The sequence below is a fragment of the Gavia stellata genome, chromosome 25 (assembly GCF_030936135.1).
Source record: "Gavia stellata isolate bGavSte3 chromosome 25, bGavSte3.hap2, whole genome shotgun sequence".
NCBI lineage: Eukaryota > Metazoa > Chordata > Aves > Gaviiformes > Gaviidae > Gavia > Gavia stellata.
In genome coordinates, this window is record NC_082618.1 from 11,922,385 (window position 1) to 11,947,859 (window position 25,475).

A 25,475-nucleotide genomic window follows, 5' to 3' on the forward strand; every position below is an offset into this window, starting at 1 on the left:
TCACTCTAATATCACACTGGTTTTGCCTGAAAATTTTAAAAAGCATTTGCTGTATCTCTAAAAACTGATTTGTGGTCTGCTCCAGATTAATCCAAATGCACACGTTAAAGACCACTTGTTGGCGTAACTTCAGTAGTGCCTGGAAGCGCAAGGTCAGAAAAGCGGGGCCGTTTCATCCATGAGGTGAACTGGCAGAGCTACCTGCACCTAACATGTTACCAAAAGCACTGCCTATGCCCCCGAAGCCTCACATCCAGAACGCTGCCTACTCTGCTCATCTAGTTCCTGATACGACGACTAGAGGGAACAAACAGCAGTACAGATGGTCGATGCTCCATTTATTTGTTCCATTGTTACATAAACTTTATCCTTGTGGAATTATCACTCTTATCAGTTTAATCCCTTACACTGTAAGATGCACATAATGAACTAAAGGCTTTCTGAATTATACTGTACATCCAAGGCCCCTTAGTGAACTTGGGAGCAGTGAAAAGGTGCATTTACACCCCTGACTGCTTTTGCCCAACTTTGGTAATGTACCTTACCAAGTCTATCAAAATATCTGATGCAGGCTCAAAAACACAGCTATAAAAGTGAGCCTTATATTGCTAACTTGCTCATATAAATTCTATGACTTGTCATTTATCTGTGTCTTTCCTGGAGCAGTGTGCTTTATACAGAAAACGAAGGCAAAACACTCATGGATTTATATATAGTGTACTGTTCTTACCTTAGAAAATGGGCCAGCAAACCTCCATAACCCATTAAATCCAAAACCTACAACAACAAACTGAACGTTAGCACAAAACGACAGTTCTCAACTGACAGAAAACAACTAGAAAGTACATGTAGTACATCACTTGGATTTACTTAGGCATGGAAATGCAATATCTGGATTTGGAGATGCAACATTAAATGTTGTCCAAACCATGTATAAGATAAAATTAAGACATTTTAATTTGTATATGAAATACACTAGTTGTAAAATCCTCAAAATCTCAGAACTGTCATGCAAGAAATTCTTGATGGTATTTTAAAAGGTAAATTTAGCATGTGAATACACATCTCATTTTAAAAATTATGTCAACATTTAAGTTTTTCTCAGCTGTCATCTGTTTCTTATGGATCTTCCTGGAATGTTTTTGATTAAGGACCATAAAAAAATATTTAGGTTTTAAGTGTTCAAGTGTGACATGAAAGTGAGCTTGGGCACTAAAAAACAAACGTTGCTCTGTGGAATTTACCGATAATTAAATCAACCCCTAACTTACAAGGTTAACTTGAAACTCATCATTTATCACCACCATTCATGTTTTGTATTTCTTTAAATTGGTTAGTGGAAACAGAATATTGAGTTTCAACTTCTTTTTACTTATGTAGATGGTGTAATACTTTTAACATTTGGTGCACAATAGCAGCAAGCAGTTTTAATATTCACATCAGTAGGTTGTGGGTTTTTTTAATACACAAACTCTTATTTTTACTAGGATATATGAAGTTGGAGAGATTCCACACAAGACTGACTGACTATTCTATTAGGGTTGCAGTAATTCTGAAACATTTTCAGTAGTAAACCTAACTTAAAATACAGCCGTTTTTAAAAAAATGGAAAAATATTTACTCTGTAGGTAAGAAGTTTGGTATTGGGGTGGAGACTCTTCATGGTAGACAACACTCTGAACAATCCCATGAATTGGATTCAACAAATTTGGATCCTGGCACAGCGATAAAAGCGTATTGATCTTGGAATCCAATAAATTATGCCTGAAGAAAAGAGAAGTGGCTTATTTTTTGTTCACTAAATAAAATAAATCTGCAGTCCCCAACTGACTTTGGCAAACAGAAGTTAAGATGGGATTTTCAAAATCTCAGTGATTTTAGAAGTACAAAAGAACTCCTATGTATGTTCAGCGAGGACTCTTATGATGTGTAACACTTTCAAAAAATTGTACTAACAATATAACCCATTAAAGCATCTACCTAGCACTTTAAATTGCAAATATTTTCATTATTTTCAACAGAAAAATTATTCATTGGATTTGTGTACATGTCAGCGCTGGAATTTCAAAGCAGTTTTTTTAACTCTTGGGGGTACTGTCTCATTTGAGCTCCCTTGCAGAACTCATGCGTGGGGTTTTTTTAATACAAATGCCAGTTACTTACAATTGTGGTTTCAATAGCTCACAGAACTTGTCGGTACTTTGACCATTACTTTATAAAGCCAGAAAAAGGTAGCATTACAGGTCAGTTTTAAAAGTCTACTCATATTAACTTCTGACAGTTGGGTTTCCCCTACGTATATTGACTCCAGCGAATACAACTTTTAACTGATATCTAAAGAAATACATCCAAAGAGCACCTTGAACTATGCTTTGCATCAGTTTTGATATGCACTTGAGGTAGTAATTAAAAAACCTGAGTCTGACTGGGGGGAAAATAATATTTAAGAGAAAGTATATATTGACTCGTATAGAAAGCTACGCGAACGTATTAAAATGTAATTTGATTCTCCGCAGTCTCAAAGAAGCGATGAAGCCATGGTAGTCACTAGACTAGAGCAATGGCAGCAACGATGCTGAAAGCTTTTGGAAGAAGCTGATGGCTGCGCAGACAGGCTCCCTAGCAACAGCGGTGCAGAGTTCTCCCACGCTCTGCCAACCTGCCTGAAAATCTGACGCTGAAGAGTGCTTCTGAGGACCATCTGTAGCAGTGGTATCCGAGGACGCCTATTCTAGTAAGAACATTATATTCATTTAACATAGGGAAAAAGGATGATTCTCAAATTGCTATGGACATTTGTCTCAACAAAATGCAGCTAGTAACCTACAAATGAGTAAGTACCTTGTACATGCTTATCCTGGTCCAGAGACCTTTGAAAGGAAGGGCCAGGCACAGAGTCACCATAAACGGAGTTTTAGATACTTACACAACAGGAAAGACCTTTGGGAAGACAACACTGGCTTCTGCTAAATACTCATACAGAATCCGCTGGTCAAACTCATCAGTAGTGTACTTCACTAATGTTGCCTGTCATAATGTAAAGGATTAAATTAGCATGCTTCTAATTTAATTTGAGTAGTTATAGGCTTTTGTTGTTGTTGTAGTTTAAGGTTTTAAGATCTCCAAATAGCAGAAAGCAGCATTACGAGAGATTAATTTGTGTCCTCTTTAGAAATGGAATCAAGTTATTTTATATGTATGTGGGAAACAATAAAACAGTTGGTAATAAATAGCTTCTATTTTGGCAAAAAATTTAGCCAGTCAGTTATTGCTAAAACTGAGCGACTGAGTCTTTTTGAATTATATTAGGAAAGGAAACTGTATTGGTACATATGAAGAAAGCACAATTATACTGTACCTATATTACTAGTTAGTCAACTTCTAAACTTAATTATGCTGTGATTCCAACAATTTTCACTACTAAATTTTTTTAGTATAATATATAATTTTATTGTATAAAATTAGTTTGTGATAAAAATCTTCCAGGAAAAAGGGACAATTGTTGGACATGTTCTGCAAAAGAATACAGGATAATGAAAATTCAGTATTTGCTCTCAAAGAACACTTAAATACATTTCTAAAAGCGATTCCTAGAAAGTCTGAAGAAGGGCAACAAAAGAATAGACTTGCACATCACAGTGATTCTGATCCATATGAATTTAGAAACACTGCAAGGAACATGTATGCTGCTTTGGAAACTAAAAGTGTATCAGAAAATAACAGACAATACACAGAAAGAAGGCTTACAAGAACTGTAAGCAGCAGTGCTTGAATTTTTGGGTCAGTCAGAACTTCTTCATCTAGGAGGACATTTGACTCAGAAACAGAAACTTTTCGAAGATGCGGGTGTTGCTGCGGTGATATTCTCTGGGTTTCTGCCAGATAAAAAAGAGCAACTCATTCAAAGCAAAATAAACCCAAACCAAAATAGAATTAACTCCTGCACAAATTCAGTCGTACGCAAACTTCAGAGTTCATCAGTCTTTTCATAAAGTATAAAAGCAACAACTACGCTGTAATACTAGCAGCGCTAGACCATTACATGGGATGTATTATCAAATGGTAAACAATAACCCCAATTTCCTATTCAGTGAAATACAGGCCCAGGGGTGGTAAGTACCATATTCAGGGTCAGGCAGCAGACTGACAGCTGATACAACAGAAGAACCCTGGTCTTGCATTGCAATTGGGGATGGGGGCACAGGAAGCAGATGTGGGAGAAGATGAAGAGAGGCATTCTAGGCATTAAGTCATGTTCCATCTCCTGCAGAAATTTGCATAGGGCTTATTAACTTATAAAAAGCCCAATTTTATTTATTTCATTTCACTCCTGTATGCAGTGCTTTATAGCTGCCCCTTATTCTGCACCTGCAAACTGAGCAACTCTAATTCAAACCTCAGTTGCCAGTGATATGGAAGACTGTACTCCCCAGAAGCCACTGTTAAGAACGATATTTCTCCCTTACCTTGCAGTAACCTAGGCAAATAAACATTGAATTTAGAAATAATCCTTTGTATATATATACAAAGCATTTATAATTAGTATTAGTCTTAAAATGTTAGTCCTGTTTCTCACCCATTTCATAATCATTTTCGGCTACTCTCCTCATTTTGGGAGGCGTTGTGATTCCAGATTCCATGTCTTGCCTTTTAGGAGCCTTTGTGTCCGATATCAAATGGTCAAAACTTTTCCTTGTACCTAAAAACAATTTATCAGGCAATTAAAAACATTAAATCTAAATCCATATTCTAACTAGTTCTGATTCTCTGGCCAAGCTACTCTCCTATCTACAATGTTATTGATAGGAATCTGGGGACGTTTTCACCATTTTCAGGGATGGTAGAGAAAATACGATCACACCATGCCGCTCTCCATCACAGTTTCCAAAATGCTTCACAATACATATGAGGAAAGCATGCAATTTATTCAAATATGTAAGCTGTGGGCATGCTATGGTTTCCTGGTCAACACATCACATCGAATAAACATGCCAAAATGTGATTACTGAAAAGGAAGCAGTAATAGGATTGTAACGAAAGAAATGCCCCTCTCCTTCCATATATATACTGCATAATGTAAAAGGGTAACCACAAGTTATGCAAAGCAACCCGTCTTGTTTCTCTGATATTAAGACTTCGCTTGTAAACATGATGCACTGAGAAGCCATGAATAAAAATCAGATTGCTTCCAAAACATCTAAAATGTTTTGGGACCATCTCTTCTAGCATAAGGTAGAGTATTCAATATAGTAGCTAAGCTTAGCTATTCAGCTTCTTGGTTTGTTGAAGGAGGGCTAGTGGCAGAAAACTGGCACTATGAATCTTTAGTAGCTGAAGTATCTTTTTTCCTTCCTTTTTTTTCCTTTTTTCTCCACTTCAACACGCACATTCTGAGTGTCACTCTTGCTTCCCCCCCGCTTCATGATCAAAAGAACCAAGTTAGTCCTCTTTAACTGTACAGTGTTCTCTAATTTGTATTTTGTAGAAACTGCATATATTCCTCTGAATCAGGAATAAGCACTTAAAGTCAAAATAAATAAAAGTATGGTTTTTTCTCCAGTAGTACTTCCTGGGGTATTCTGTAGACAAATCAGTAAATTAGTTATCTTAATAACCTAGAAGCTTTTTAGTGTTCGCTTGTGAAGGCTGCCCCATATCCAAACTCATGGATTTTCGTGTTCGAGGGCTTATCTGTCCCACTGTCGGGTAACTGGCAGCCAGATGTCTGTCTGACCCCTTTGGTGATGACCATGGTTGATTTTCCTTTAGTGTCCTGAAAGTGCAGAGAAATTAAATTAAGAAAATCTTTAAAACTGTGCACATTTAGGTATAAATTTTTCAACTAGCCAAACTATCCTTTATTAAACCCATCTTTCCTAACAGGTTAATCTCCCAAAAACACATATTAAGAAATAGTAATTACTTTGCTTGCAAAAATGTCTTAGCTAGTAAAAACTAACAATCTGATATGCATGTAATGCTGAAGAGATAAAAAATAAAGCAATGAAAAGAACACAAGCAAATCAGCCTATGAGGCAAGATGAAAGATATTTAATAATCAGCTACTCCATACTGGAGGCTAAAAAGAGAGATACTGAGTAAAGTGCTCTCTGTTGAGAGAAACTGGCTCTCCATGTCACTTCTAGGTTGATTTCCTAGCTTATCTCTGTGGCTGTTTATAGACAGGCTATAAGGTGTCAAGATTTTCCAATGACAGGGACCAAACGATTACTTCGTACATGCCTTGAAGCTCTTAGAAAGACTTTATTCTAAAATATAAATGAAAAATGAGGTGAAATGAGGTCTCATAGAAAGAGGTCAGCAAAGAGTTTAAGAACGCCCAAAGCAGTTAAGTTCTGAAATAGCTTTACGGATCTCAAAATTAAATCTCCAGGAATACCCAAATTTCTCTGTGACTCTTGATCACAGTATAAGCAGCATATTGGTCAGGAACCAATAACAGAACATTAACTTAGCTTTATGAATGTGGGTTTCAGTTTTCAATATACCACACGTCACCTTTAGATAGCTTACTAATGTAAACAGACATTCAAATTTAGATAACTTATCTAAAAGTTAGACAACCAACCTATAGCTAGTGTCACTGTGATGTATGGGATATGTATCCATAGGAACATTTTCCATTGAAACGTCTGTCAACAAGAGAGACTTCCTATGTTTTAGGCTGCAGCGACTTCGAACTTCCTCAGATACTGTCAGCAATGCTAAAAATTCAAAGAAAGCTAACATAAGTTTTCCATAGTAGGAATACATTGAAGAATGCAAGCAATATTCTGTCAATTTAAATTTTTTACTTAGTACAAATAAGACCACTGAGATGTAATTACACCTTACTGAAATGTACAGATTAAAAGTATGTCATTTAAAAAGAATTATATTCCTCATCCAGTTACAATTACACGATTTAAACATTTGCCCTCACATGGCCAGAATTTCTATTTCTAGACCACTAAGAATTTGAACGTTCGAAGGCATGCACTTCAGCATTTAAACCAAGAAACCTTCAGCCTCCCTGCAGTACTCCGGAAGCTGCACAGCAGGTCTGTGCTGGCAAGCCTTCAGTCCACCCTAAGCGCTCCCTGCTGTACCCCAGTCTAGCCCAGACTCTTGTCCATCTCCAGTTACACGTTTCCTTTACGTTGGTACAATTTTATCAACCTAAAACCACAAGAATTCCCACAATAATCCATTCCTTTTCAGTTAGCACAAATTTAAAAGGATGTTTGTTTGTTTGATTTTACCTGCTAGGTAAGCCACACTCTGGGTGTTCACCTCAAACTTGTCACAGTTCCTATGTTTGTTAACCAGAGCTAGTAGTGTATGTAAAATCCTTACTGTTCTTGCTACAGTGGTAGGAGAAGGATGCCTGTACCCTAAGAAATGAGGTTAAGAAACCAAATATTGTACTGAGTTTTTGAATACATATTTATGAAGCATTAATATTTTGAAAATATTTATCAATATTTTTCAGCATGTTCTCAGGATGCTTCATGTAAAGAGTAAGGAAGCACAATGCTAACAGAAATTGCACATTCAAGACTGGTTTTTTCTGCCCCTCAAAATCACATAATTTCAAAAGTCTATGCACGTATTATATCTATTATCTCACAAATCAGTCTTCTAAAAGAAGGAAGGAGCCTGAACACAGGCAAACACACAGAGAAAGAGAGCATTCTTGGGGGAAGAAGTAAAGAACTGCAGCAAATGAAGCCACACGTCCTGTGACAGTTAAGAATTTCTATCATCAGCACTAAAGACCTTCATAGGACACATATAAAGGAAATCTGGCAAAGTCCTTTAGTCAAAGAACATTTAATTCTGTATCTATTGTGTGATCCTAGTTATTTAAAATCCACCACCCATTTTTTCCCCTTTATCCTTGGACTTGTTCTTTTTCGTAATTAGAAGTGTTAATCTAAAATGAACAGCAATATGTATTCTTACCTTTCAGGAGGTGTCCCACTAGTGCAAAGTTAAAGTTGGAGTTGAAATTTAGCCCAACAAAATGATCCATCTGCTTGCAGTGCCATTCAAGTGGTCTCCTGATCTCCATAAACACCTCTTCTGGGCTCTGACCCAGAAAAAATAAAATACAGGAGTACTTCATCAAAAGTTACTCATCGTATCTCAAGTTGCTGGTTTTTTTTAAAAAGTGACAAAACTAATTTTAAGAGTTTACATGACAATAGCAAACACACTCTTGACTAGAACACATCTATACATTTCTGTTCCAGTTTAGAACAGAATAATAAGAGCTTCATCTCTACATCTTAGTTTTACTGTTGATATTATGCAAGTGAAACAATTTCTGATGCAAATTTCAGTTTTAGTTGCTTAACTACTGTCCATGAGGACCAGGAAATTTTTTTTCTTTTTTAACAGATCCAACCGCTTACATAAACTAAGGGTTAGTCACAGCTGATTGCTAACAGCTTACCTTGTCATTGAACACTCGAAGGCTGTCCAAGGTATGCAGATTCTGTTCAAGTAGTGCCGTACCTGCCGAGTACAAGTTTACTTCATCTAGCTGCAGTACTGCCATAGCTACCCAAAAGAGGGCCTTGTGCATAGGAGAGTCCTAGAAGGAAAAAGCCACAATTTCACTTTCGAGTCAGTTCATGTAAGTCAAAGACAAGTAAGACTGATACGTAGTTTTGTATATGCATTAGCATCCTTCCTGTCGCAGGCTCTGTCCTCAGTCACATCCATTCCATCATACAGACATACACATGAACCTGTAGTCTTAATGCACTTAACAGGTGAATGAATAGTAGACAGCAAATTAATTTCAAGGCTTTTACTCCCCATGAAGCCATTCCTTCTCTCTTATATTCCTTCCCTTGCTCACCAAAATGTCAGATGCCTATTACCCTCACCAGGCTGAACAGAAATGTGTCTTTTGTTATCAATTGAAAATGGATTGCAGTTCTGCACATATAACTGGCCAGGCAACTTCTTCTCCAAATCAAAAAAGCGGGCAGGAAGAATTGGCATTCAACAGATTCTGGGTCTCTTAAGCAGCAGATTTTTCTAGGAACAAGTTTTATTTACTAACAGTAAATACAGGAGGCTCTTAGTTAACGGCATACCCATCAGTATGCTGATCAAATAACGAACATGAGAATAATATACAGATGGCTAACTTAATACCAAATCAGATAAGACTAACATCTATTACAAGCCATGATCTGAAAAGCAGATATTGGCAATCAAACACTTGAAAGCCAAGACTGAAAATCTTTTGGAAAGAATTAAAGACAACCTGTGGTACGGCCTTTGCCTGTATTGCTATGGCCCAGTTTGATGAAGCGGAACAGTACGTTCTCAAGCATTTTTAAAGCCTTTGCACAGGTCCCACATACAAACATCTGTGACATATTTCCCATATGCAGTATTCCTGAGCATGAGTCATAGCAGTGAAGTGTGAACTTCAGATACCACAACACTTAACTTACATTTTTGAGATTATACCCATAATTATAATTTTCATTTAGAAAATATGTTCTCTGTTTACTCTAAAAATCCAGTTGTTTACCTTATTAAGAAGAGGCTGCAGCTTGGTGAGTGCTATAACTGTAGCTTCTATTAGAACTTGACTATTGTAATTATCAGGGCCTTTTAAACAGCTCTCAAGTCCCTTTTTGTAGGAAAAAAGAGTAATTAAAAATACAACCATTAGATATTGCTTTGTAAAAAGAAGATCAAAGCTCTAAACAGTAACTGTTGCTCTCAATTAGTTTACAAAACTTGAGCTCATTTTAAACCAATTCTCAAGGACTTTTACAAATGGAGATTTACGCAAAAGTGATATGCATTTGCTGAAAGCAATTGCACAATATACATTAAAAAGTATAGGTGCAGGACAGGGTGGCAAGAATTAGAGAATAGCTCTTTTACAATTCAGAAGCTGTTCAATAAAGCTTATGTCCATACAACTCTAATAAAATGCTTAAAGGAAACATAAAGGAAACTGTTAACTTGTGATGGAACACGACTTCCTTTAGAAAATATGGAACGTCATTACCAGGCTAGGCAGTCTGTTTCAAAGTTTACTTACACATATGCCCTGCTCTTTATTGTATTTACTTACAACACATTAGATTATTAACTTCCTTTAAAAAAAGGAAGTTGAGAATCATGTGCATGCAGCTAAATGCCTTAACAGAAAATTTCACATTTATTTAAATACTGACTTCTGGATCAATCTCAGTGTCTCAAATTTTAAACTCAATATTGAAAACTATTGTACTCTAGAAGTTGCACCACTGACGAAACTTATTGCCACCAAATCGATTTAAGGTATACAGGTCTATTACCTTGCTAAGAATTCGGATTATTTGTTTTATTTGTCCATGAGACACACGTTTACTTATACAGCCAAAGACAACAAGTGCTCTTGGCTGCAGGGATGGGTTATACTGGAATGCAAACCTGTGAAGAAACAGAGTACACCATATTAAACAAATATACAACAAATAGGCTGTATAATGAGAAGCTGAGAATTCTAAATATACTACGCAGGCAGGCAGGGGTTGTGTTTTGAGATCTCTGACATACTTTTGAGCTAGTTCAGTCCACTGGTCCAGCCACTTGCACGTTGGAATATCCCTCATACAAGCCTAGAAAGAATTATATTGTTTGAACACATGTAACATGAAGAAAAAGTCTTTTTAAAATTCAGAATGTGCAGTTATTTTAGTTCTCAGAAGTCAGCTACTTAACTATTTATTACCACATCATGGGAGGTACATCTCACTACACTGCTTGCCTGTAGAAAGTGTAAGCATTCCCTTACGGATAATGTCTTTTGCTTTGAACCACATACCTCCATGATCTCCAACAAAGCTTCAGTAACAGTTTCCAACGACGTCAGCGCAAAAGTCTCCCTTTCATAGGAACCAGGCGAAAATGACCTGTCTCGGTAGCTGGATCGGAATGCTATGACTGCAGCTGATTTCACTTTGCTGATTCCAAACAGCAAATAAAATTTGGGCAGAGAGAACTCAGTCAAGCTCAGCCTTAAAACTTGCTTGGTCTCCTCTGTTGAAAAATTTTTACATATTAAATTTAAACCACCGAAATCCAATCCACATTTTCAACACTCTTAGGCTCACCCTCCCATGAATACAAAAGTAGATAATGATCCTATATGTCACTTTGCACGTTCCAATACTGTTTCCTTTGCTACTTCTCCCAAAGTATGCCACAAGAACTGTGGTCTGCTGCACAGACTGCTGAAACCAGTCACCAGGAAGATGTGTTCTAAAAACAGGTAGAAATAAACTTGTTTAAAGATGTGGTTCTGTGAGACTTCTCCTCACATTCGTTCAGAAAATGGAAACCTGGAGAGTTCCTGCTTTGAAATACCAACAGTACTGTCAGTTCAAACTGCAATCAAATTCTGCTTTTGGCTCTGGCACGAAAATGAAGAAAGCCACTTAAATCAGAAGAAAATGATGGCCCTGCTACTAGCACTGAATATTTTTACATTTCTGAACTTTCATTTCATTTCACTGTGCTTCAAATTCATTGTTTAAACAGGAAGGTTTGCCCTTTCTCTCTGTGCATCAAAGCAAAGCTTTTCTGTATACATATATATGTGCGTGTGTGTGTGTATTCACACACTCACTCTGTCGATATATACAGATATAAAATGAGCTTTCAGATACTTAAAAAAAAGGACAAGATTACATAAACTTTTCATTTTTTTCTGCACAAAATCTAGCCCGGTTTTATACTGTGGGAAGAAATGACAGCTACATATTTGCTAATACCAATTATTTTAAGACTGGTAAAATACAGCAGTATGCAAAATACCTGTTTTAACAGTATAGTTTCACAATTCCCTTATGTAATGGGTATTTTTGTTACCGCATTATGCAACCATTCAAAAGACGCACATCAGCCACTTTTAGCACAGATGTATTTTCTCCTTTCTCTGCATTACAGGAACTTACTGATACTTTCTTCTCTTTTTCTAAAACGCATTATACAAGAAATTTACATTATGTGCCCGCTCTAAACCAGATAGTAATTTTTTAATTCCACACACATTTGTTGTAGATCACATCCTCATTCTGATTTGTATGCAAGCTTAATTACAACATGGTATTTTTAAACTCTCAGAATAGCTTAAAGAGAGAAAGACAACTCAAGTATTTCTTAAACAAACTAAGGAGCAACCCGCTCAATTGAAAATCTGAAAAAAAACTTACCACTAAAGTGAAGCTGTGAACAAGTGCAAAGAGAATGAATGATGTTGATGACGAGACCATGAGTGGAAGCTCTGAGTGACAGGGGACCAGTGGCCACCAATAAAGTAACTACATGGAAGAGGTAGGGGAGATGTGCTGCCACATCCAGAGAATTGTTGAAGGAGAGCATCAGCATGTAACGTGCTAGAATAGCAATGTCATCCCACATCAGGTGCTGTTCCAGTGTAGGAGTTGGAGACAGACAAGTCTTGTCGATTATTTTACACATCCTTCCAATCACCTGAGAAGAGAGCAACCATTTTGTTTTACTCAAACGAAGAGCACAGCTCAAAATTTCAGTAAAAACTATTACAATTTAACACTGGAGTTATTCTACTGGTGGAACCTATTTTATCATGGTTTTGCATTATTGCTTGTACTGAGTTATCAGAAAGCATCTCAGTGTCACGTTATTACGTAAGTTGAAATTATTATATGAAAGGACATTAAGGCAAAGAGGGAACTCACTTTGCTTGAAACCAATTTTACATTTCCAGAAGCAAGTGCTACAGCTGTGTCTGCCATAACCTCAGCTTTTATGGATCCCAAGCCTCCTGTGGCACTAGTTTTGATGAAACTGTCCAGCACTACATCAAGGAGATCTGTTATCTGTTAGAGAAAAAAAATATTCTTTTTTACCTGGCAGATTAACTTCATTTTTCCACAGCAAACTGCCTTTTAAATAAGCAATCATTCCTTTTTTTAGTTGAAGATGCGTAACTACCATAATCTGAAGCACCAGTTTTACTGATTTGTTATCCCTTTGGAAAAAAACCTAATGTAAATTTTAGAAGTGTAAAGCTGAATTCCATCAGGTTTTACTCCAGATCAAAGTGTTTCAAAACTGTGGGGAAACTATAATTTAGTTTGTATTATTTTTATTTTATTTTCCATTTTGAAGTATAACTATTCATAAAATGCTGAACCTAATAAGAAGAAACTGGATTTGAAGTGGAGGAAAAAACATACTTCCTAGAAAATAAGCAAGATCTCATCTGTCACAGATTTTGCTTAGAGCACTAGCCATGTGTGAATACGGCTACCGGTAAACCAAGTTTCTTCTCATGTTAATTAAAAAAAAAAAAACCAAAAAAACCCCCAACAGACAGACCTTGAAAATATGCAGGTAAGAATCAAATCTGTCCAAGTGCACAGAGAACTCCAAATGTAACATGCAGGCTAAGATTAATGCTATTTCAGTAATGGTTCAAATTCAGCTCTCATTATATTATGAAAATTGGTTGCAATTCTGGGTCAACTAAGTCAGTGATAACATTTCCACTGACTGCTGTGGAATATTTAATCTTTTAATTTTGTGTTCTCTATATTTACCTGTTAACAGACTTTCATGCTGGACGTAACAGTCATATTGCTCTCAATGTGATTTAAGCTTTCACAATACATTGATTTTTGTTCTGGGTTTTGGGTTTGGGGGTGGGTTTTTTTTGGCCAATTGGACCAAGCAAGAAAACGTGCTCGTGCATCCATGTGACAGTTCTCCCACATTCTCCAAGAGTAGCTTTGTGATGCTGGGCTGCATCAGTTTGGATGACAAGTTAAAAAAAATAAAAATAGTATGACAATGAGGAAGCTTGTAAGCAAGCCTGGTCATGGCAAGTAAAGCTGGTCTCATTTGTCTAGACACCTCCTTCATGAATGACATATATGACGTCAGCTTTATTTTCTTCATTTTCTTTGCAGGGAGGATGAGGACAGAATTTGGCTAAGTGTTAAGCTAATGATCAACAGGAGGATTGATATTCCATTAATTGTCATCAAAATGCATCTGTTTCAAAAGTGTGAACAGGAAGAAAAAAAAAAAAAAGAGTTCTTTCAATGCCATATGCCTAATACACCTCTGAATGCTCGTACTTTGTTCTCTCCTTTCAGTACCCGTACATCAAGGGGGTTTGATGCAGTAATTACTACTAATACCAAGACTTTCAATTTTCAGTTCTCAGTGAGGGCCAGGAACACATTCCTAGAAGCCATTCCAAAATCATTAATGATTTTATAAAGTACTTTACAGAATGAAAACTTCAGAAGAACTTGCATACTACTCTCCACGCAGCTAATATACTTAGGTCATGTCAAGATCCATTTTATTTTTCTGCATTAACATTTAGGTGGTTAAAAACTCTATAATCTGCTTATAAACAAATTGCAATAAATTATGCAGAATTTGTACCTGTCCAAGACTTCCCCATATCTTAGCTTGAATGGAAGGATACATCTGTTTTTCATTTATTGTCATTGTTATAAGCTTATCAAGAATAGCAGTGACTCGCTGGCGCTTAGCATCATCATTGTGTTTACAGAATCGGACCAGATTGGACAGCCAGGGAGTCATATACTCCAGACAAAGATGTTTCAGTTCAATACCTGGAATAAAAATTCACCTTGTAACACATAAATAGAGACCAGTGCTGATTCTAAGTAAATCATTATTTGTGAGCACTTTTCCTTTCAGTTTTATTGTCCAAAATAATTATTATCAGAGCTGAGCAAATAATACCAGGCAAACAGATAAGCTTCAAAAAGAAAACTACTCTAATAATGACATCCAAGAAACATCTGTAGGAATCTGGAAAGGAGATGTTGACATCTTAATATCTTATTAAGAGATGTGACAAAGATGTGTACATTCAGTATTAGGTGGGACTACTTAAGATAATGTCTTTTTAATCTTGAGAATGTATTCTAAACAGCTTCCAACAGTAAAGTCAGAGCTGTATTATGCTTGGAAAGAAAGCATGACAAAAGTAGTGCAACAGAACCAGATGTACAATTGAGAGCTATAATCAATCTGAAAAGATTAATTTTGATATGACTAAAGAAGCCTGTAACTCTTCTGTGTATGTATATTCTAGAGTTCAAACCTTCACTATCATGGACCTCAAATTTTGATGTTTGATCTGCAATATTCTCTACTTCTGATGAATTAGTAACAGCCTGATAGAGGTCTATCCGAAGTACTCACTGTACAAAACTATTAACAGTGATACAGAACAATTTGTGTTGTAATGTCTCTGAATGAACTTAATCCTCTAAATGAATAAGACGTCTAGTAAAACTTGTTTTAACATTAATTTCAAAGCTTAAAAGGCAGTTGCCTTTTTTTTTTTTTTTTTTTAAATCTACTTCATGAGAAAGGAAAGGGCACATTCAAATGTGAAAAGTAATGGTTTTCTTCCAACAGATGCCATTCCAGTTTGTGAAACTGCCTGGCTTCAGAGTATTACACAACTTGATTATCAAGAAACACATATAAATGGATAATCTTGAAGACGACTAAAACAGCTCTAAGAAGCACTTGCAATTTACACGTTGCGACTCAGTAACATGAGGAAGCTTAATTGACTAAGCTAGACAGCTACCAACCTAAATCTTTTCAAATTCATGGTTAGCATTAAGGAATACTAGTGTTACTTACTAGATTTGCTAAATCCAGAAATACACTCTTCCAAGAACTCTAAGGTTAGGTGTGGTTCGTTAGCTGCAAGAGTCTTACTAATAGATACAATAAATAGCGTGTTGTTGGCAGGAATACACAGACCTGAAGTTTCCAGTAACTGGCCCTCAATCTTTAAATTAAAGGTACAGGTTAAGGCACATAGAAGATTATAGGCAGCAGACCTGTAACAAAGCAAGCAACATGACTTGTAGTAGTTTTTTGTAGATTTTAAAATATACGCATTACACCAAGGCATCACAGTAGTAGTACTGACATTTTAAAAATCAAATCAATGCTGCTACATATAAGAGATTACATTTAAATCCTGAACTTTTTCCCTGCACCAGTTAAGATTCAGAGATAAAAACATTCGCCTTGGAGAAACGAAAGAAATTACTCCTCCACTTGCTTTGAACAATTTCTGATGAGGTTATAGAGTATGCTTGAAGGACTTTGTACTGGACTTCTCAGAACATCTTTCAGTTCCAGGAAATTCTAAATATTTCCAGTGCACCTGAGCTGCTGGGAGAGAGACTGCCGAGGGCCCCCGAGGCTGCCACTGAGCCAGCACCCAGCCTGAGATAGTCCTTTCTGACAAGATCCAAGAGCCTGCTCGAAGGGGTACAGCTCCCATGTTATTAAAGCAGCTCAACACCACGAAAATCAAATGGACCTAATAAGCATATATTGCAAAGCAGAAGTATTTCTCCTTATAAAGAGAAATTAAGCTTCCTACATGCCTTCAGTTACTCTGACACCATATATGCCTTTCTTCGCCTATAGAAAACCCATCTTTCTTTATATTAAAAAGTACATTTTATGGAGCTATGGTGAAAGAAAAATTGTTTTGTTCAAAAGAGACTTGCTAACACTAAGAAAACCTTGGAAAGAATTCACATTTTTGACCAAAGTTGATATTAATTCAAAAGATCTGTACCGCAAACTGGGGTCTGAGCTTCCCAGGTTGAGCAGCGCTATGTTCAGTAGTGTTCCAGGGACGTCCTTAGGACGAATTTTAGTATGCTGTGGGATGGAGTCTGGTTGTGACAGCTCCCACCGTGTCCGTATGTGAATGATGGACCTAACGATGGCTTCGCACTCCTGATGCATGAAGGTGAGTGGGGTGCCTTGGTTGGCAATGGTTAAGGTAAACTGGTTCTCGTCAACAAGACATATTTCCTCAATTTCAGAGGCATAGTATATATCATTTAAAAACACTGTTTGTCCCAGGACTCTTGTTCGTTCTGCTGACGTCACCTGCACAGCTGTCGACCCAACCTTAGAAAGAGAAGAGAAAAATGGTTCAGCACCTATTGTTAACAATACAAAGAGAGAAAAGTCTGGCACTTCTATTTTTATAAAGATAAATGTATGAAATTCTATACTTCCGAAAGAGGCATACTATTAAGTTGTGATTTCTCAAGACAGGAGAGGAGAATTAAGAGACAGTAAAATCATATTCAAATCTTTGTAAAAATATAACAATTCACTAGGAACAGCATTAAAAGGACTTACTTTAATAGAAACTTTGGTGTCTTTATGAGCCAGTTTGAGAGCATTGTGAAATACTTTCAAGTCCTCCTCCAAAGCCAAGGTAGCTGCTGGGAGTTTCTGCTGGTCGTGTTCGATGTGCTCTGCCAGTTTCCCTGGAGAGTCTATGAAAATAAGCCTTTTGCTTCCTTTCAAACCCGTCAAGAGCCTTTCATGGTATTTGGTGTACTCTCTGACCCAAGAGTTACAGTTATAAATAAAAACTGCTGAGACATTTTCATAAGCAAAGCCTGGAAAAACTACAAACCATTTAGAAAGAAAGTCTGTTTTAAAGCGATTACTGGGGCCAGCATGTGTGAGGTCCACTACAATTTCATATGGCTTTGCATAGTATGGCTTCAGAGTTAGCAGTACGTGGTATATCAATAAATCTCCGTTGATCTGACCGGTCTTGAATCTGCAAGAAAACAAGACAGACATTGTTGGTTTTGCTTTTTAGATCCACATTACAAACATCTGAGTGGCGTATTACACATACGACTACTACTACACTAAACCAGACCAATCTTTCACATCATTCTAAAAATACCATCAATCCAAAGCAATGACACTGGACTGGCAGCTACAGCCTAAAGGCATCCGTTACTATTCTGTCATGGCTCACACTCCAATCAAGTTTAGTGCCCGGTATGATGAAGCCTGACTTGGGATTTAACTCAACTTCTTTGTGAAGTGCCACTCAACCTACCACAGCCAAGCAACCTCCAGACAGACAGGAGGTTTATTCAACTGAAAGGAAAAATAAAATCCATGCTGGAGAGCAACAGTGCATCAATTGGATCAAAACTGGATTACATGAAAAGAGCTCAGAGTTTCTTTAAAAATAAAAGTCTCCCAAACTAACTTCTCAACCTCTCTAGAGATTTACGTTATATCTACTTTTATATGTAGAAAAATACATTTATTTCAGAAGACATAATTAAGACTAATTTAGCATCCACATAACAACTTTTTCAAAGGGTCTCAAACTATATACTGCAGCACACTCTAATGCTTGGTGAAGTGTTTCTAAGAATGGTCAAGTCCTCTGAGTAGTACAGAGGATTTGTCTACAAAATAACTCTTTCCAGAAAAACATTCAGATAATACATAAATATTAAGAAACTTTTGTTCTCGTTTAATCATTCTCTGAATTTTATGAGACTGGACAGGGCATCTGCCTAAACCAAGCCCCCAGAGTTAGCATAGCAAACAAAACCCTGCTAGGAAGAATTAATTAAAACTCAAACTCAACAGGAGCTCATGAACATCTAAGGTACTTTTAAATACCTATCACTGTTTCAAGCTAGCATTAATTGAACTCTTTCAAGGCAAACCAACAGGCTACGGAAAGAGCTAATAAATACTGTAAGCAAATACGTAGTCTTGAGTATATTGGGACAATGCTCTTGATAACATTTGAGGTAAATCCCCTGAGCATAGGATAACTGAGGAGATAGATTTCATGAACGTAGAATATTTGTCTGCCAAAGACACTTTTTTTCCCTCTGTGTTACTTCCTGTTGTTCTGAGAGCTAATTTGGGCAGGTTGATGGTTTTCCCCCTCTAACGTGTCATGGTATAGTTGTTACAAAAAGGAAGTGTGTCATCTCTGTGGTTTTAGTTCTCCACTTAGAGTCAGCGACGTATAATTTCAGTTACAGATTTGCTTAGAAAATACCAGCGTTGTCTAAATCTACGTGCTTTACACTAATGGTCATTTGCATCCTAAGAGCAAATATATGCACAAAGAAATTTTATTGTTGAAGGACTAAATATCTGAAACACGAATTTTCTTTTGACTACATCTTGGCAAGGTAAGTACACATTCTCCTTCTCCTATTCTAAGTTCCACTTCAAAGTTTCTTAGATTTTGCAGAGAATTATATGCAAAAGTATTTTTAAAGAAGTTCAAGTAACTCAAAAATAGTAAATCTGTAAAAATATTATCTCCAACTGAATTAAGGAAGCTGATATAACTGTATTTTTAGTAATGTTAAAGGTTATTCATAATCAGACTCCAAAGAACTAATAGTGACAGTCACTACTTAGCTGTGTTGTTCGTACGTATTGCAGATCTTACTGTGCATTGATGGAAGACCCTATCAATACCTAGGCACACAGGGTTGAACTAAAAAGAAAAAAACCAGCTCTTTAATGATCAGTTCCTTTGCTCTCATGATTTTAAGCAAAACCTTTAACAAAATCAGTTTGTTTATTTTTAAGAAAAGCACATCTGGTCTAGAATGCTACAATTAACACTGGACTTACTGTAATCTTGGAGGGAGTAGGCAGAAAGAGAGTTGCAACCCTCGGACAGTACCATTAAATATTGGAGTATATCTGTACCGGGAAACACATCTCAGTTCTGCATGTCATGCAGAAACTTTATGTGAAATGTTGTTTGGTTTCAAAAAAAAAAAGGCTTTGCTTTTTCCCTTTTTGAAGTATGCTACAAGGCATCCTCCAGGCAACCTCTACCATATAAAGATAAAAATCCTACCTGAGCTGTAGCTGATTACTAAGATGGTTTCTAGTTCAGACTTAACAATAAGGATTCATCTCAGAATGGAGTCTAATTTTATGTTATGGGTGAACTGCAAAGTAAAAGATACATATATCTTTTGCTGCTCCTTCGTCATGTAAGGGTTACCTACCAGCCATATCAATTCTTTCATTTTGCTAGAGGACTTCAGCAATACGGAGGACTGCCATTTGGATTTTGCAAGATAGGCAAGTTAACCTCTCTGATTTTTGGGAGTGAATATATTAAGTTTTTTGTTAGGCATGCTAACTTTTGACTATGATAAAAGTAAACATTGTCTGGAGTATTTCAAAATTACCTAATCTTACAAACATACAGATATACTTTGTTACCTTTAAAGTAATAGCTTCAAGAACAAATGTATTTATAAAAATAGCACTGTTGGTTTTGGTCATTCTCTATAGTACTTCTATTTTAACCAAATGTAGTCTGTAACGTTCAAAGGAAACGTTTTGTTAATAGAGACAGGTGAAAGAGAGACACTGGACTGGATAATAAGCCTTAAACCCTGAACGTGTCTCACACATGCAAACTGGACGGAGCAGCAGCAGTGAAGTGGTTCGCCGCGTGTCTGATTTGTCACTATTATTTTGAGGTTATTATCTTAGTATCAGACTGGCCTAAAGATCAGTTTCCTGCCCTCCAGACAAATTCAACAGGTACAAATTTGAATACCACACAAATGTGAAACAGAACATACTAACAGTAATATCATTTGCATAATTATCTCAGACATTTTAAAGAAAATGTCACAATCTGTAGCATGTTTGTGAGAAAAATTTGCGAAAAGTACATTTGTGATAAGTAGCCTTTTGTACAAAAAAGCAGAAAAATTAGCGAACAAACATTTTCCTAGGCATTTATGAAATACTCCAGAGAGCTGTGCTACGAAACATAAACAATTAAAATAAGCTATTGCTGTCACTTACAGGAACATTTTAGAGTCAAGTTTTTCACTTGACCATCTTTACAAGCTTGGTTACATTTCCCACATTCAGGGGAATACAGGAAAGTAAGAAGCAGTAATCTGTAAACTTTACATGGGTTTATCCTTTCACTGTGAAAAAGCAGAAGTGATGAACCTCAAGTTCTAATATGGCCAGCTTTAAAGAGGAGGAACTACCACAGAGTCTGCCTGTACATCACTGAGTAGTTAGTAGGAAACACTTTCTCTCTTTGCTCCATGTTCTTTTTTAATCTTCATATATTGTCTATAAACCTCCAACTGTCAGAAGTTCTAGACAACCTATTCTTTCAGAATTCCAAGTAGTTGAACTCCTCCTGCTACATCCACTGAGGCCAAGTTACATTTTTTTTTCATCAAAAAGGCTGCTGCCTGCTATTCCCCGAGAAGTCCGATTCAAACCTCTAAGAACCAGCACTTACTAAACTAATACCATGATTTCTATTTTTGCAGGTGACTAAATAGGAAGATGAAGACAAAGAGACATAGTAAACCACACTTCGCCTTCCCTGTAATGATAATCTTCTCTTTATGTTTGCAAACAAGTGCAAATCAAACCAATTATCCTAGGGTTATAAATGAAATCTGGATTCCTATCAGCCAAAACCTAAGCGGAAGCCAGAACGTAACAGAAGCCAATACAAATTCTCCTCTAAGGATCAGTTTCAACAGCAAAATGACTACTTTTGAAACGCAGACAAGTACCCTGCAATCCTTATCTTCAACAGCGGCCCAAAATTCAACATCTTCCCCTGCCAGAAGTGCTGTTTCTGCCACTGGAGGACCTAGGAATACCAGCAAACCCAAGAGTACAATGACAAAAGAAACATGTGAAGACAATAAGTCTCTTATATTGATTTGCTTCATTGTAATAGCAGTACTTGTGCTTATCTGCACCTTCTTATTTCTGTTGACAGTGGTAATAGCAAACAAAATGTCGTATCTCAAAAAAACTAAGCAAGGAAAACGTAGGCCCAGGAGCAATGGTGATATTCTGGCTACTAACAGTTTATGGCCAACTGCAGCAGGAACATGGCAGAGGATGCCTAAGGAGACAACTGGAACTGACTTGATAATGCAAGACTTGATATCAGGGAGAGATGCTGCAATCCAAAGGAAAATCGAAGATGAAACTACTGAGAAACTCACTAAGGAAACAGATAACAAACAGGAAAACAAAGAACCATCAAAGTCACACAAACCCATTTTAACCAATTTTGTAGTTGAGATTTAATTCACACTCAGGTAAAAACTCATCTTTTGCCTTTTTTACGTCATTAATGTAAGGCGTAAGTAACATCATGAATTTTAACACAGGAAAGCCAAATTCAGATCTTAGGGTTTTTCCTTTTATGATACTGGGAATGCTGTAGCAACTTGTCGATCTAGAAGGGAATAACATTGTGCTAAATAGCTTTCTATAACTAGTGTCAAGACCGGTGTTACTCCTTTAACCAGATATTATAGCGATAGGAGCTGAAGGGGATAAAACAAAAGGAGCGAAGTCCGCCCATTCTCAAAGATCATTAGGGGAAAAAAAAGGAAAGGACTGTTAGTCTAATAAATATACCATACTATAAGGTGCTACACAGGTATAACCCAGTTGCTTTTTTAAGAAAACCGCAATTCAGTCACAACTTTGATGCAACTACTGAATCAGGAACCAGTCCCTCTCAAAATGCCCTTTCAGGTTTTTCCATCAAGAATTTCTTAAACCAGCTTAATTGCTTTTGAACTAGATTGAGAATTGAATCATATTTATTGTGTTTTGACTTTGTGTATGAATATATGAAGTTTGTATTCTATGTAAGAATATGAGAATTGTTCTAATTTGTTATCTCCAATAAACTAGCAACAGCTGTTTTTAAATAACTTGACTTACAGGATACTATTTCCCTAAGTCAAAATATTACAAAAAATATTACACAAGGCATTTTGCAATATTATATTCCTCTAACCTTTGCTGAAGGTCAGTACAGGTCTCCTCTGATGACTAGCTGTGATTTCTTGCCTCATGGAAACACACTTCACTTTGTCCTAATACAACCAATTAGAACATGCCAAAAATTTCTTCAAAACCACCACAACTTTTAGTTTCTTTATTCTCATAGAGAGCTGGTTTTCCCGTATTTCTGGGGAGATGGCTGTGTCCGGTCTCACCACAGCAGAGCTTTGTTATTTTAAGGAAACATGAGAAGCTTTTCACAGGCTACTTCTTGGGTTAAAGAAGATCTGTTGCACCATGGTTACACATGTTAGAACTGCATAATGAGAAAGCTCTAAACATCCTCTGCAACTGTAATAAACATTTTTGACACAAAAGATGGTTGTATGAGTTTGAAAGAATCAGGATATAAGACTGAATCCCCAATTCACCCTCCATTACATCACCCATAAACTTATCTGAAAGGGCAGGTAAAGAAGCAACAGAGACGCAAGACGACAGCATCATGGAAGCCAAGAGAGCGCAAGATCTCAAAAAAATGCAACTGCCTGTGTCAAAGGTGGTTTGTGTAGTAAGGAAGATAAAGTTGGAAGGAGTTTGCAAGTTAGCCCAGAACTGGGAGTCATGAGAAAATAAGTTCATTGGAGATGGGGGAAAAAAACCCAAAAACCAACTACAGGGCAAATTCCAACGAATCTGTCATAAACCACATATTCAGACCTTAGAGCTCAAAGGGAGGAGGCACAACACAACACACAAGTAGAATGGGAGGACAGGGGATTTCTAAAACATGAGAAAGGCCAGAAGAATGAGGGCAAACTGTGACAGATCGGTGATGACAACCTCATACTTAGAGATGAACTGAGAACATCCCACGGTGACAGAAGGAGAGCTAAAGGGCAAGACTGGGGGATGCTGCATTGCAGTTACCTTCTCCTTCCCCAAAATGACCATAAAAGCACATGAGGCAACAGCAGAGGCTGTGCAAGTACTAAAAAAAGAATCTGAGATAGCAAACGTGGGAATCTACCCTGGTGTAAAACTGCTCACAGCTAGGAAGGTAACAGAACTAAAACAGGAGAATGGATCTGTAAGAGAGTTACCCCACCTGCGTACAGGAACACAGGATGTTGTCAGTAGGCAGCAGATTAAAGGGGCAAACCAGCAGCGCCATGAAAAAAGCAGGCAAAAAAGGAAAGAATCCCAACCATATCAGTAGAAGGAAAAACAGGAAGGAAAAAGAACTGTCAGTGAGGTGGGAACTGCGACAAAGGTTAGGTGGAGACTATGAGGGTTGAAGAGAAGGGGGATGAGATGAAGGCATCAGACAAGAAACTGTGAGTTATAATGCGAGTACGGGATCAGGACTTGTGTTTGCTGCAAGAGCAGGGAGAGTCTTAAAAAGGGAACTGTGCAATCAGAAGAGAGGCACAACAGGAGAAGTAGGAGGAGATGAAGAAGCTGCAGAAGGATCTGGCAGTAGCTACTTGGCACTGGCAGAATACGCTTGCAAAATGCCCTGTGGACATTTTTGTGTGGGTTTCTTTTTGCCAGGCAGTCTTTCTAGGCAAAAATGCTCAAGGAGACAAGAGAAAGTAGTTTGGATTACACTAAATGGTATGGGCAAAGACAGACAGTGGGAAAAGAGCTGCTCAGAGAGCACAGCACCCCATTAATGATGGCAGCAGGTACCAAAGTCGCCCAGACACAAAAATAACATGGAGAGTAGGGGGCAGGAGCAGGGTGAAATCCGTAGTTATATGCCTTTTAATGCAACTACACAAATGAAGATGGGTAAGCAAGCCAGCATCCTGTGAGCAGATAGCTTTCTATGACTCACGGTAATGAATTTAAGGTTGCTTTTCCACTGATAATCGTGACAGCACACCAAACCCATCCCCTAAAATTAAATCAGTAAGATTTAAATCCAATCCAAACTTGCATATTTTTTGACTCACACAGAAGTAACTACGACTATTTTCAACAGAGACCGGCAAACAAGTATTAATGATTTTCTACATAATAGGCACATACCAGACAAAAGCCGCAAACATTTAAATATTTCAGTTTTATAAAAACAACTGAGCTGAAAAGTTTGCTCGTAAAGCATACAAACTCTGAGATAAGGCTCTTAGTAATCTCCCTGCTCTTGACACTTCCTGCAGCAAGTGTTGGTAAACTTCCTCTTTAGCTGCAGAAACCTACTTCAACGTGAAACGAGCCATTTTAAGCTGCTTGACTTTCCGCACACAGTCTGTCTTCCTAAGGCTTCAAATGAAGAAGACGGTGCTTTCTTGACAGAAGATCAATGTGCAGGTAAGAACCAACTTCAAGTTGGAAAGGCTTAATATTTGCATTATTTGGTTTGAAATGGAACTGCACTGCGTAGAGCACTGTGTACGTCCCGACTTCAGGGTGTATCCAAAGCTCTTGTTGAATGTCTGTATCTAAAAAGTATTAGGGTTTAAAACACACGTTGTGTGATGTTGTTACTATGAACTATCATGAACTCTACATGTAAGTCTTATTTGATTATATTTTGAAGAGGGGAGCAGAAGAAAATTAAATTGCATCATTTATACCTGTTACAAACCTTACAGAGTTTAGACCATACTGTTCTCAAGAAGCATTAATTTACTACTCATAGGTGTTTACACTCTTGCATCTGAAATTTAATTTTGCATATTTGTAAACCCACAAAGATTTATGCATATTCATTTCCCAGAAACAGCTTCAAATGACTAGCATTATAGTAATTAATA

General features: G+C 37.1%; 2 protein-coding genes across 3 annotated transcripts in view; one reads left to right on the top strand and one right to left on the bottom strand.

The window, feature by feature from the left end:
• NF1 (neurofibromin 1) overlaps nt 1-25,475 on the bottom strand; it is a 103,539-nt gene that overhangs the window by 11,323 nt on the left and 66,741 nt on the right. For both annotated transcript variants that reach the window (XM_059829468.1, XM_059829467.1), the window contains 20 exons: nt 17,245-17,677; nt 16,667-17,007; nt 15,709-15,911; nt 14,464-14,657; nt 12,744-12,884; nt 12,237-12,516; nt 10,847-11,061; nt 10,579-10,640; nt 10,338-10,452; nt 9,557-9,658; nt 8,459-8,599; nt 7,966-8,092; nt 7,263-7,394; nt 6,590-6,725; nt 5,616-5,773; nt 4,577-4,699; nt 3,748-3,875; nt 2,927-3,027; nt 1,622-1,764; nt 731-777 (listed from right to left, as the gene is read on the bottom strand). In XM_059829468.1, coding sequence (XP_059685451.1) covers nt 731-777; nt 1,622-1,764; nt 2,927-3,027; nt 3,748-3,875; nt 4,577-4,699; nt 5,616-5,773; nt 6,590-6,725; nt 7,263-7,394; nt 7,966-8,092; nt 8,459-8,599; nt 9,557-9,658; nt 10,338-10,452; nt 10,579-10,640; nt 10,847-11,061; nt 12,237-12,516; nt 12,744-12,884; nt 14,464-14,657; nt 15,709-15,911; nt 16,667-17,007; nt 17,245-17,677 — 3,322 coding nt within the window. The remainder of the gene's footprint in view (nt 1-730; nt 778-1,621; nt 1,765-2,926; nt 3,028-3,747; nt 3,876-4,576; nt 4,700-5,615; nt 5,774-6,589; nt 6,726-7,262; nt 7,395-7,965; nt 8,093-8,458; nt 8,600-9,556; nt 9,659-10,337; nt 10,453-10,578; nt 10,641-10,846; nt 11,062-12,236; nt 12,517-12,743; nt 12,885-14,463; nt 14,658-15,708; nt 15,912-16,666; nt 17,008-17,244; nt 17,678-25,475) is intronic.
• On the top strand, nt 19,019-22,016 carry EVI2A (ecotropic viral integration site 2A). Its single transcript, XM_009815159.2, has 2 exons — nt 19,019-19,076; nt 21,222-22,016. Exon 2 carries the CDS (start codon nt 21,238-21,240, stop codon nt 22,000-22,002), a length of 765 nt encoding a protein of 254 aa, XP_009813461.2. The 5' UTR covers nt 19,019-19,076; nt 21,222-21,237; the 3' UTR covers nt 22,003-22,016.

Coding starts and splice junctions, on each gene's coding strand:
- EVI2A (XM_009815159.2), top strand. CDS start 21,238: ATGAAGACAAAGAGACATAGTAAACCACACTTCGCCTTCCCTGTAATG.